The following is a 14,578-nucleotide window of genomic DNA, read 5'->3' as shown; positions in this document are numbered from 1 at the left end:
TTCTATATATATGTTTTTATTTTTATTTTTCTTGCTATTTTGTGCAGGGCCTCCAATATATGATGAGTTGAAGAGGTGATGGTTATGTGCTTGTGTTACTCTACCATCTAATATTCAGAAGTATCTAGTATTTCCTCAAGTATGTAGGTTGTTGTAGGTACCCTCTATTATTTCAAGAAAGTTACCTTCTATTCCTAGGTTACCAATAGTTTTTACAATAAAGAAAGTGGAGTTCACAAAGTCCTTTTTCTGAATCTATTGGGCTGTTCAACAATCATCCAATAACAAATAGTTTTCTCCTTTATTCTGTTAATGTGGTAAACTATACTGAAGAATAATCTAATTTTAAACAAATTTGGATACTAGAATAAACTCCACATTGTTGTTATGTATTGCTCTATTTGATTTAACATTTTTGTTAGCATTTGTTTTCGACTTTATCTATTACAGAGACAGCCTGAAGTTTCCTTGCATTATAGTGTCCTTATCCAGAATCAAAATCAAGAATATGCTAGCCTCATGAGACTATTAGTTGCAAAGAATTCTTGCTTTTTTTCCAACTCCATGGAAGAGTTTGTATTAAATTGGTTTTATTTCTTTAATTTGTAAAACCATGTAGGTCTGGAGATTTAATATATTTAAGAGTTAATATATTTAAGAGTAGGACAATTTTCATTCTATTTGGGGGGAGTCTATCTGTTAAGTTATAGTTCTCTAGAAATTCTTGCCACTTATTGGCGTAAAGTCATTCGCAGTATTCTCTCATAATCTTTTTAACATTTCTAAAATCTGAAGAGATGCCCACTCTTTGATTCTTCACATATGTCATTTCCTATCAGTTTTGTCAGGGGATTATGAATTTTACTTATCTTCGCAAAGAATGAAATGTGAGACTTGTTGGCTGTCTCTATTATATTATTTTTCCTATTTCATTTTTTTGTTTTTATTATTTCCTTTCTTCTGCTTCTTTTCATTATATTTGCTCTTCTACTCATAACATATTCAGGCACTTAACTTGTTTATTTTCAACCTAGACTTTTGACTTTCAATATAGTAGACAATCAGATATCCTATTATATTATTAATTTTTAGCAAATATGGACTCAAGGACATTGTGCTCCCATAGTATTTCCTTGTTGGTAGACTCTAATCTGGAGATGCCTTTTTGTATCAAAAGACAAATGCCTGAGTACTCATCTCTGAGTGAGGCAGAGGAGGCATACCAGACAGAATGGCATTCAAGCTGATATTAAAGGGCAAATAGAAATTATTAAATAGAAATTAAAATTTGAGGAATGTTGTACTGCACAAAGGGAACTTTCAGGACAAAGCATCTGTAATGATTACATGCATTCCTCTTGCTCCATAGCTTAAACAACTCAGTGACTATAGTCATTCCAATTTTACTCATGTACAGCAGTTACAAATTCATCGATCTAAATAAATATTTTAAATAAAAATAACAGAATCATCAGCAAATATTAACCTATGTGATTTACCTTGTTTTTTAAAACCTAAGAGATTATAACTTTGCATCTGAAAAGTATTTAGCAGTGGTCTCATTTATTTTTATATCTTACCAGTCTTTTTTTAAGAAATTGGCTCATACTACTAAAAGACACCATTTATGCATTTATATGTTTACACATAAAGTACTACACTAATTAAGTGATGAACATTTTAAAATTTGTAGAAAAACATAAAATTTGGAAAAAACTTAGATGATGTTACAAAATAAATATGAATGTAATTTTGATATTTTTCCTCACTCCAGTGCCAAGTCCCCCACATAAACTCCATGACAGAGAATTCTGGCTTGATAAAAAACTATCTTGAGAATCCTGCCACCTGCCAGCTCAGAGACAGGCTCTGCGGGTTACCTGAGAGCATTGGCTAGCCATGGTCATAAAGGATGATCATTCAATTTATCTCATTGAGTTTCAAGTCTTTTTTGCATATTCAAGAATATGGAATGTTCACATGCTAATGTTCTCTGCTAATTCTGACCTTCTCCGAAGGTCATGTCCATTCACTTTTGCTGTAGTCAAGGGCCACGTGAATACGACAGTTGTCTGTAAGGGAAAGAGCTGTCATGGTGGATGGGACTGCCATCTTTGCACACCAGGACTGCCTTGTGGATTGTACTAAAGCTGTTTTAAAGACTAAGACTTTTTTATCTCTATTGGTCAGTGGTTAGGGAAAGGAAGGCTGAAGAAGTTTTAGGCACAACATTGTCTTTATCTCGGAAGAATTAAAGTCTAGGATTTGAGTGGACAAAAATAAAAAGACAAGAAGAAAAAAAGGCATTTACGTCATCAAACATGAGATACTATTATGAAATTACAGACCCTAGAAATGCTCCAAGTGAGAATATGAGAGCCATCCTCTAGTACTGGACATCCAAGGAGGGAGTCCCATTTGTCCGATAATAGTTTCATAAGAAAGAGCTGATATTATAAGTATGCCTTCTTCAAAAGTAATACCCAACTAATTAATTTAATTGCATTTTGCACAGTGAGTAGAGTCCAAAAAAAAAAAACTTTCTGAGATGTAAAACCTACATCTCAATTATCACTAGTCCTTTCTATACTATAAAGTAGTGCTGTATTAACAAAAATCAAATCAATAAAATTTAAATGTGCGCACAAGCTTACTAGCTGCTGCTTTCAAAAACTGCTGTGTCAGTCATTCAGCAAATGTTTGCTGATTATCTACACTGTATATTCTCTGGCCAGGGATGCCAAAAAAGCACTTGCAGAACAACTGTTTCAGACTAACTTGCAGAGGTTTTAAAAAGTGTGTTCTGAGGCCCCATCTTTACAGATGCTGGTTCTATAGGTAGAGAGAGATATCTAGGTATATGTGTTGCTTTTAAGAACCCAAGTGATTCAGCTGCACAGCCAAGTTTAGAAAATGGCACTCCAGAAAGCAGAAGGCTGGATTAGACGTGGATGCAGCTCTAAGGAGATAAAGGCTTTTTTGATATTCGGTGTTAGTATGTGCCAGTAGCCTCATAAAGACTCTAATAACTTCTCATAGTGGGTTGTTCGTTTTCTTATTCCTAAGAACCTTCATAGGTCTTAATATAATACTCATGACACAGATTTTATGGCACTAGGACAATAACAATTTGACAGGAATGCCATCAGATCTTGATTAACATTAATAAGCAGAGTGGCCTGACTAATCACCCAGGTTCTCAGTGATGCATAATGTGATCAGTTTTCAATTATCTTCAGATAGGTTAATCACAGAGAAAGCTTTATGTTTCCATATGTTGGTGGACTGACTCAATTTTTTTATATTCAAGAAATGAAAAAGTACTTTAAGATTAAATAAAACATGATTCCACAGTAAATGTTATATTGAGATTTTTTTTAATTTTGTATTATTGATATAATTTTTCCCTTTCCTCATATGCATGGTGGAGCAAAAGTAGTCTTACAGTTGTCAATATGGAAAAGAATACAATAATTGGTAAATAATAATACAAGAATAAACGGTGTTTTGCATGCTCAAAACTGTAAACCTACTTTGGTCCTACCCTGTACATTAACAGTTATCAACAAAATGCTAAAATCTATATAGTCAGCGATGTAACATAAGTATTTTAATTATTTTAAATGTTATGACCAGCTTAGAAGCAGTTTATATTCATGCTCAGGTGTCTCTTCTAATAAAATAAGAGATTTAAAGTACATTTATAATATTCGTGCTAAGTATTCCATGATAGTATAGTCCTCATTTCTGGCCCTAAAAAAATTCTTCTAAAAGTGCTTTTCTTCTTTCATAGTTGCTTGTAATATGTCAATATAAGGAAAACAAATTTTATTATGTTTATATATTAAAACACATTCTATTTTTAGTTATATGGTATATTTACTTGTAACTATTTAAAAATATTTTACATCACTGTGAATAACTTTGTAAAGATTTTATAATTTTTATTGAGCACTTACTATATATAACACACTACCTTTAAGTTGGTTGTAAAGAACAAATTGGAGAGATTAAGGTGATGCAATACAACACTTTGCTCTTAATGAGTTTATAGCATAGTGATAAATACAACATGAACATAAATAATACATGGCAGTGAGTGGAAAAAGGATGAAAGGAAATAAAGGAAATGAAAGGTGAGCTTGAACATAAAACTGGACAACCTTAACTTGCTAAAGTCAAATATTTTTATGGGTCCTTCCAGAGGCATTCTCAATTATAAGAAATATTCTTTTTTGTCAAGGAAATGATATAAGGAGGTTGATTTTAAAGTCCAGTATTAGGTGATCAGGTATCAGAATCAAGCTAGATGAGAGAGAAGTCTCCAGGGATTGTTCTAAAGACACAAAAGCAGCCCTGTTAGAGGGATGCCTATAAGCCTCTGAGACCAAGTCTAACTCTCTCTCTCTCTCTCTCTCTCTCTCTCTCTCTCTCTCTCACACACACACACACACACAATCTGTCCATAAAAGAAAATAAACATAAATGAAGACCACAGTTATACACTATTCCAATACCTCTTCTAATGAGATGGAAAGCATCAATTTAGACATCCTAGTCCTGTACCTACCTGGCTCATGTTTGTTTAGTCTTACTCATCTCTCTCAAACCGATAGAAACTTCTTTTTTTCTTTTGATGTTTGCAGTTTCATTCTACAAATAAATTATAGTTTTGATAAAAGGAATTGATTTTCCTCTTTAAATTCTAATCTGAACTAATATTTATATAGAGATCAGTATAAATATATAATAAAAGCCATAGTAAATGGTTGCAATTCCAAAACAAGTGTGTACATTTGAGTTCAGGTGAGATATACAAATAGCAGTTGTTTTTAAAAATTTTAAGCCATATTTATTGTGATTTTTATCTCTCCTCATATTGTTAATTTCTAGAACTCTCTTAAAATAAGAAATAATACCACTTAAGGTTTAAGCAATGTTATTCTTTTAAAGCAGAAATTAAATGTCAAAATAAATCCAAATGGGTAAATCCTATCTTAATGGTGAACATATGTTTCTTGTTCCCTGCTTGCTACACCCAGATGTTAATTACTACATTTGTCAGTACACTGCTCTTTTCCTATTTGGAGCTGGTTAAGATTATGTTGAAGGCAGCATAAATGTCATATGTGTGCCATCAGTAAAACCAAGTATATTTTTCAGAGTCTGGTAAAATGCTGATGACATTTTAGAGCTGAAATTATAAAGGATTCTTTAGAAGTTCACTATTCTTCATAGTGTCAGTTTTCCATGTAACTCCAATCTGAATATAATGGGTTGAACTACATTAAAGACTGGACATTCTGACAAGCTACTTTATGAAAATGGCAATATAATACAATTACTGTTCAACTTTGACTTAAAACTCTTATGTGAATTCATTTTTAAATTCACATTTTTACAGCACTTCATAGTGTCAGAGATAGATTTAGCTTATTGTTTTAACTCACTAAAATTAAATCTTGCAGCCAATTCTAGATGTTGGCTGCCCAGTTAATAAATGGGAATTCTTAATGTGTTATTTTAAACTAAGAAAAAATGGTTTTAGTGTTATGTTACATTACTCCTGATGTTTGAAAGTACATTCACTCTTTGTAGTCTTTGAGAACAAGAATATGTGCATATGAATTAGAAAAAACACAGGTTTCAACAACTTTGAATTGATCAACTTTCAAAAAATCAACCATTTTAAATTACAAGTGACTAAATATAATTGGTAAACAAAATATAAGAGCTCTGAAATTAACAAAATATAAGCTAATGAAGATTTAATTTTAAATTGATCAATTGTGTTTCAAATTTGTTCTTTATTTAATATATTTTTAATTTTAAAACATGTTATTACACATTCATATCTCATATTAATTAGATAAACATGTACTTTGGCAAAGAAAAATATATATAACCTCATAAATCATTTTAATATAGCCTAATGCATTTACCTGGACCATTGATAGCAACGCCCAATAACTTTAAAGTCTCCATGACAAGTCCTAAACATTTTTTCATTTATTCATCAAATATATAATGTTCTATATATGAAGAATGCTCCAACTACTTAACAACTGTTAGGGCACAGGCACTAACCAATCATGATGAGTGCCAGTTACTAATCCACCTATATGGCCATACAAGCTTACATCAATTTGATATTTTCTATGTTGGGGGGAAATGTAGGAGGAACATTAAGAAATAGGAGCAATCAAGAGTTTGGATTTAAACATAGTAAGTTTGAGTTGCCTATAAGACTTCAGGTAGAGATGTCAAGTGGAAAGTTAATGTCCTAAGTTAAGAAGAAAAGAGAGATTAGAGGTATAAATAGTGAAATTGTCAACAAATAATTGTTTTTAAAAGCCATGATTCCAAATAATATTATTTAGGGTAGAATGTAAATATAAAAAAGGTCTGTGGACTAGATCATGCAACATCTCAATTTAAAGTTTAAGAAGATAGAAGAGAATCAGCAAAGGAGAAGGAACAGCCTATTGGAAACCAGAACATAGTACCTGGAGTCCAAGAGAAGAAATGATTTCAAAGAAGCAAAAATGATCAGTTGTTTCAAATGCTACTGATAGAACAAAGACTGAGAATTCAACACTGTAGTTGGCAAAATGAGTATCATTGGTGAATTTAACAAGAACAGTTTGATGGGAGTGTTAGAAACAAAAATCTGTTGAGAGTGGGTTCTAAAGAGAATATGAAGATAGAAATTTGGGAAAAAGAATAAAAGCCAATTCTTGCAGGAGCTTTGCTCTAAGGATGAATAGGAAAAAATAATGTGCAGGGAAATTTATGTCAAGAATTTTGTTTATTGGAATAGATTATAGCATATATGTAGACTGGTAGGAAGATCCATTGAAGAAGCAAACCTTGATGATGCAAGGGAGAAATGAGATCTTAGCTAGAGTCCAAAATGATGATCTTGAGTAAAGAGGGCATGGGGTCTAGTGCTCAAATCAATCTCAAATTAAAGCACAGACAGTCCACCCATGGAACAGGATAAAGAGTAGAGATGAGGTAAGACAAATATGTGTTGTTGAAAGTTTACAGAAATTCTTTTCTGTTCCTGTTTTTTTTAATTAACAAGACGACGAGCTTTGAACAGATTGAAATAGAAGAAACATGTATTGGCATTTTGAGGAATAAGGATAAGGTATTATGTAGACCTGTAGGTGAACAGAAGAATAAACAGATTAGTGATGGGTGTAGCATTTCCAGAAAATCCTAAACACCAACTTGAGGATAGTGGGCATGAGGTAATACTAAAACCAATAAGCACAGTTGAGTACTTTTCTCCAGCAATGTTCAGGAAACTTGGCAGAGAGCAATCAGACCTGGATATTTTGCCAAGTGAATAATAAAATAAAGGGAGAGAGGGCCAAAGGATTTGAAAGGAGTATGCAAGGGAGTTATTATAAGTATCAACCATGAGACCAAAATTGGCCAAGAAGGGACAAGAGAATATGGAAGGGGTTAGGACCAGAAGAAAGGTCCTAGAGTCAGCAGACTGAGTTTCATACCTAGAGGGAATGAGCTGGAGTGGAGGGAGATGGCAATTGTAGAGACGGAGGTAGAAATCAAAATAATGAAATGGCTTCAGTCACTGGTCAAGACAAAATCAAGGGAACAGGAGTAAGTGGCTGAGTAGAATGCAAACAAGGTCATTGGACAAGAGGAGTTTGAAAACAAAGAATCTATCATAAAGTAGGATGATTTGTGCAAAAATTAAAAACTGTAAATTATGATGAGTACTATTAAAGGAAATAATATTCCAGCATTTAAAAAGTTGAAGAAACTAAAACCAATGACCTAGAAATCAAGAGACAAGTGCAACAACGAAGGGGGAAATGCAGTATAGTCAGTAGATATGATATTCAAAACAGGGAATTTTTATAAAGGAAAAAAGAGTGAAGGTTAAAAAAGCAAGGGGATAGATGCAAGCACGATGCCTACCCCACCACAAGGACCAGGGTTATAGAGGACTGGAGAGAGCATAACTATCATTTCAGAGACTTGAAGAGAAAGCAGAATGGAATGTTCAGAGAATACAGTATATTGAGCATAGGAGGAATTTTGCTGATGATGTTCTCCAAGAACGGCTGCTGTTCTGTCTTTCCTCCACAACAATGCACTTTCATCTTTCTAGGAAAAAAACCTGGTCATGGTGCTCTTCTGCTTAAAATCCATCAGCAGGTCACAGTCGCTTCAAGCGTATGCACAAGACTAGAATACCCTAGGACTCCTACAAAGCTCTCTCCAGCCACTTCTCCTACCTGTTCCTCATATTGCCTCTTCTCATCTATAGGCCATTGGCAGCAGTGATGCAGGTGGACCTGGGCTGCCTGACCCCACTCTATTAGCCTTTCTTGTGTGTGCAGTAATTTCAATCAGCCAACCACTTATGCTCCCTGGTGTTCAGTTTTGTCGTATCTAGAATAAGGTAGTTAAATTCGGAGGTTATTTCCCTGGGAACCTATGACTATTTGAAGAATTAAGCAGAAAAGCGACATTCTTTATAATGTAAGAATCTCTTAGGTATTTTAGGACATTTAGGATAAGTGGCCTTGTCTATTAATTGCCAATTATACCCATCAGTCATTGATCCAACCAAAAGTATGCCCACACATTTTCTAAACACGTCATATTGTAGGGTAACCAGATAAAATGCAGGCTACCCAGTTAAATCTGAATTGGAGGTAAACGAATAATTTTTTATATAAGTATGTTACAAGTATTGCAAGGGCATCTTCTGGTTTTATTTGTTAAAACTGGCAGCCCTACACATGGGAAGCCCTCCTGAGTAGAACTATGTTTGTAGTCAGCCAATGTAAAAATTGCACCCCTAGAGTTGCTCAGTATACAACCTACGCAATTAAATGTAGACACAGTGCTTGGGGTTCAATACAAATCCCAATGAGAACACTGTTCAGGTTATTAGATCAGTTGCAGCACTAACATTTCCATAATTCAACTATCCAGTGGTGCAATGTGCTAAGGAGCTGCGGGATGCATGCACAAAAGCCCAATCTGAGAAAAATTTTAAATCAATTATTTTGAGATCCAGTGCTATTACTCTTTCTACCCTCTTCATTTCTGTTATTGATTTCTCTCTTCATTGACACTGGATCATGTTTCTCCTCGAGAATAAAAACAATATTGTTAAATTAAAGAAGTAGTGTTTAGTATGTTACCCACACCTGGAATTACAAATGAGGACTTCAAGAATATTATAAGTGTAAACACAGAGAATAATTAGCTAGTGTTGACATTTCAGACACTAATTGAAAAGATATTCTGCCTACTGTTGAAGTTTAATAACCATTGGGTGGGTAGGGCAAAATGTTGCCCAAGAAGAATAATTGAGTAGTTGTCAAAAAGCCAAAGAAATTCAAATTTCCCTTCACCATTTCTGCAGACTAAAGTTTCACTTTAAACTTTCAAAGAAACACTTTGATTTGGTCAGCTCCCTGATTAAGATTATAGATATATTTTTCTCAGGATAGATTCTTCTAAAATAAGGTCAAAAAAGATCTATATGTAGTGATCAAAACTGATTTACTACAATGAAAAATATTTGTATTAAAAAACCAATGAGTTCTATATCTAATGAAAGACTTCTGTTTCTGTTAACAAATATTTACTGAGCAAAAATACTGTATTAGGCATGACTGAATGATAATCTCTGCTCTGAATAGGCTAACAAAAATAGACAGCATGCTAGAAATTTGGGTGCGTGGGTGGGTAAGGGTGGAAAGGATGGAGTAATGAGTACGTAGGAAGACAAGGAAGTAAGAGAACATGACATATTTCAAAAAATAACTGTAATTCAGCAAAATTCAGTATGATGTACTAGAAGAGAAATGGTGATAGCTGAAGATAGGGAAATGAACAAGATCCCAATTAAAGGTCTTATGAGCTTTGTTAAGCAGTTGATCTTTTTCTTAAGAGCCATGGGGAGCCACTGCCAACTTTTAAACTGTTACTTATCAGGATTCTATTTTGAAAGATTAGTTTGGCAATTATGTAGAGAATAGATTGAATTAAAGGGCATCAGGATAAGAGTTGGGAACCTTTGCTGTCACTTGGGTGGTAAGTGATGATGCCAGAACTAGGAAGATGGCAGTTTAGCTGGAAGAAATGAATAGGTGACATATTTATGAGGTGAAATCTATAGGACTTAGCAATTAATTTTACATGTGAGGTAAGGAATACTGAAGAGTCCAAAAAGATTTTGATCCTGGACACAAAAGAAGTAGCAAATTGAGGGGAAAGAAAATGCATTCAGTGGTGCACTTTTGAGATTTTTATTATCCTTAGAACAGTCAAGAGAGCCAATAAACAGGTATTTTGATATGGAAGCCTAAGGTTCAGGAGAACAACATGGGATAAAGGTTTAAATATGCGGGTCATTATAGAAGCCACCAAACTAGAAAAAAAAGTGGTAATAAGAGAGATGGGCCTGGAAGTGAGGGACTCTAGAACTTAAATCATAAGCAGCAAAAAAAAAAAAAGGGAGGGTGCAGGGGGATCCTGAAAGGAAGTTTAAGGAGAGAGGGTAGAATATATGGAAGAAAAACTAGAAAGACTTAGCATCATAAGCAAATAAAAGAGAGAATTTCACTAAAAATAGATTATCCATATAAGCCAAGAAAGTCCCCATTGGATTTGGAAAAAGAGAATGTTAGGAATGGTGGTAAAAGCATTTTCAGAGGATAGTTAGCAGCAGAAACTTGAATGTAGTCAATCATAAAGTGAGTAATAGTTGACAAAATAGAACCAGTGTGAGTGCTAATAAATATTCCCATAAGTTTGTTTGTGTTGAGGAGAAAGGAATTTAAAACTACAGGATTTTAAAACATTACTGACAGGATATAATTTATGTGTGAGTATATTTTGTTTGATTTGACTCACTGTTAGTTGTTAAAGTGGAGAGAGCTGAACCCACTTTATTCTGATCAGAAAGAAAGGAAGAAGGTGAACATTAAAGTATAGATTGGTATATTCTGCAAGGTTTTGAGGAGAAAGGAATAGAACCCAGGTTACAGGTAGATGAAGGAATCAGCATTGGATGGTATCTTAGTTTTCTAAGGCTGCCATAACCAAGTACCACAAATGGTGTGCCTTAAACAACAGAGTTATATTGTCTCATGGTTCTGGAAGCTGCAAGTCTGAAATCAAGGTGTCTCCAATGTTGGTTTCTTCTGATGACTGTGAAGGAAGAATCTGTTCCATGCCTGTTTCCTGGGCTTATACATGGCTGTCTTCTCCCTAAATCTCTTCATATCGTCTTCCCTCTATGAGTGGCTTTTTAAATAGACAATGGTCATGTTGGATGAAGGGCCCACTGTCCACCAGTATGAACTCATCCTAACTTAACTAGTTATATCTGCTATTATCTTATTTCTAAATATGGTCACCTTCTGAGGTACTGTGGGTTAGGACTTCAACATATGAATTGGGGGGAACATGATTGAACTTACAGCAGGTGGAAAGAGAAACACTTTCATTGTAACAGGAAGAAAAGAGAAAAAACGGCTTTGTAAGTCTATAGATTTAGTGGCAGGAAATTCAGAGATTGCCATCTGCCTTTTATTTTCTTGAAAATGGAAACAAAATCACCAGTGGAAAAGGAGTCAGAAGTGGAAATTTATGATTCCTGGGGGACGAGGTTTGAAAGAGCCATTGCACAGAATAAGAAAGAAGGTTGGCCAGGGTAAATGTCAGGCAGCTTTGACATCAGCCTATCATAATCAGTGGAAATAATTTTTTAGTGGTGTCCTTCAGATAATAAGGTAGGCTCTCATGGGGAGGTCTGCTTAAAACTAAATGTGTGCCAATGTAACTAAGAAAATGCGGTTGTCAGGTTCACCAGTTAGCTCATTCATTTGGAGCCCAGATTAAATCTCAGTTTGTGATCATTCCAGTTTAATAGAGAAGCACACATAAGTAGAGTTTCTGTTAAGGTTTTTAGTATAACCTGTTTCCTACACTAGATTGTGTTCTCAAGAGGGGGATCGTCTTATGCATCTTTCTGTTTTTAAATATCCCCTAACATTACTTAATGCCACCGGTGTGGTCAGTACTCAGGGAGCGTTCCTAGAACTGAACCTTGAGAAGTAATAGTTACTCACTAAGTGAACGTCCATGTCCTACAGAGTAATTTTTTTTTTCAAAGACTAGCCCAAGGGTGCACATTTTCTAGACAAGTAAGGTGTGAGATTCATGCACAATTGTAAAATTCAAGAATGTAAACACAAAGTAAGCTCCAGGAGCAGAGCACACCTGAGCTTCTTGAAGAAATGTAAAATAATCAGACATCCAAATTTATAAAAGATTAGTTTAACTTGGTAAAACTAGAGCATTGACTTAATAAACTTACTAATATATTTTTCTCTTTATGGAGTCTATGACAGGTATCTATTAACAAATAATTGTATTTGGGGGTCAATGTTTTCATATACCAGTATAAAAGAGCAATGAATAGATATAATATATTAAAAGTATTAAATTTTGTCTTGCTTTTCAGAGTGATTGTGTTCTTAATTTTTTCCTCTCTGAGCCTGTGCAACAAACACTTGAAGAATCATCATCTTTGCTCCTAGGCAAGTAATTTTATCATTATTACTATGCACAATTATTGAGTTTAAATATAATTATGCAAAAATGTTACAACTATATATTTTTTCAATTTGCAAATTAAAATTTATTTTTAAGAATGAGTCTTTAAGGGACTTTTCTAACCATTTCCAAAGGTCTTTAATCCTTTATAATATGTTCTTCAATTTATATTAAAACCAGATGTATTTCTCCAATTATAATAACTATATGATGTTATACTATTAATGCATTTCAATTAATTGTGCACTGAGATGGAATTTCACTTCAGAAACAAAGCTCCTGTTTTCCTGTATAGTAAATCTTTCAGTTTGCTCAACATCTTAGGAAGCAACACAAAATAGGCAATAATAATAATCATGAATTATCTAGTGGATTTCATCCTTATCTTTTAAAGCTCAGTAATTACTCCACCTACATCATGAAGTCTTATTTCATTACTAGGATCCCACAGTAGCCCAGCAAAATTATTCACCCTTTTCTGCAAAATGTGTGTAAATTCTTAGTAACTTTGCTATCATTTCTTTTAGATGGACACAGAGACTTTTTTTTGAATGTCTCATCAATTTTAAGCATTTGTAATATAATTCCATTGCCAGTGGCTACCCAATGCTAATCCTGGTCTTTATGTCACACAAAATTTGCAAACCCGTAATTCATAACTTTCCATCTTTATTTTATTCAATCTACCTTCTGATTCCTTACCTTTAGGATTAGGCCCATCTGCTTATCACCTCAGCTCGTGTCTGACATCCTAGTTACTTATCCCTTACAGTCCTGTTCAACCAGATTGAGTTGTGTAGTATAACTATATATTAAGTTGTATATTTATGTTTATGTCTGCCTTGCTTCTGTCAGACTGAAAATAACTTTAAATCAATGTCCCTATTTCCTCACTATCCATTGCTCTGTGCTCAAAAATCCTAAATTAATATACAAGAATTGTGCCTCTCTCATTCCCCCTACATCACTAAAATACTGTTTTATATAACCAAACCACTAAAAATATTAAAGAAATGAAGCAATTTCTTACATTCTATAGCACATACCTAAAAACAATGATGTTCACAATATATGTTTTGTTTTTATTGTCATAATTCCCAAATATCTAATATCTTCTTTTTAAAAATACCATTGCTGTGGAGTACTTTTAAAATCAATATTTATAAACTGAAAAAAACAAATAAAAAAACATAAAGTTGCAGATCTCTAGAGATGTCAGACTTTAAAAAGGTACTAGGTTGACCTCTATTCTGTCATTCAAGACCTTCATAAAAATTGTTTCTCTGTGTTTCAAAATACTGTGGCACACTATCAAATTTTTAATATTGCTGATAGTATTACTTCTCTGCAACATGTTCTGAAATATATATGCACACAAAAAATAAGATTATTATTTTAAAAACTAAACTGGCTTTTTGATAATTCTTTTTTTGGCTTATTTCCAACTACATTATACAATATTCATGATTTGCTTTGGCAGTTATGATCAACACAATATTTGAATCTTAATATTTTTAGATATAGGCTGCATATGAAATACAGTCTATAATCTTAAAACAACAGAGCCATCTAAGCAGAATACGCAAATCATTACAACAAACAAGGATTAACAGAAAGTTGTTCCTTATATTTTTTAATTTCCTTTTATTTTTCTAAATCCATAATACTTTCATCATGGGACATCAGCTGGCTCTAAACAAGAAGCAGAATTGTTTTTAAAGCACTGTTCCTGTCAGTTAGTTGAAATTTTGAGCTTATGTTTTTAAACTATTAGAGGATAAAATTATTCAAGTATATTAAAATATTGGTTTACATAGAGTGACCTTAAGCAAAAATCCAAGACTTCACCATTTTACTACCCTTACTAATGAATTGAGAGAATGAAATCTGGTTACCTAGGTATTCAGGCATATGACTTATAAATATCATATTAGTAATAATTTGTAATCCTGGGTCTAGA

At 33.5% G+C, this 14,578-nt stretch overlaps 1 protein-coding gene across 1 annotated transcript in view; it reads left to right on the top strand.

Moving 5' to 3' along the window:
* PIK3C2G (phosphatidylinositol-4-phosphate 3-kinase catalytic subunit type 2 gamma) overlaps positions 1–14,578 on the top strand; it is a 272,580-nt gene that overhangs the window by 223,073 nt on the left and 34,929 nt on the right. The window contains exon 31 of the mRNA XM_054591390.1: positions 12,527–12,602. Coding sequence (XP_054447365.1) covers positions 12,527–12,602 — 76 coding nt within the window. The remainder of the gene's footprint in view (positions 1–12,526; positions 12,603–14,578) is intronic.

The sequence above is a fragment of the Pteronotus mesoamericanus genome, unplaced genomic scaffold (assembly GCF_021234165.1).
Source record: "Pteronotus mesoamericanus isolate MK-2021 breed Mesoamerican mustached bat unplaced genomic scaffold, CSHL_Meso_final scaffold_21, whole genome shotgun sequence".
Taxonomy (NCBI): Eukaryota; Metazoa; Chordata; class Mammalia; order Chiroptera; family Mormoopidae; genus Pteronotus; species Pteronotus mesoamericanus.
This window is presented reverse-complemented; position numbering and strand designations above follow the sequence as displayed.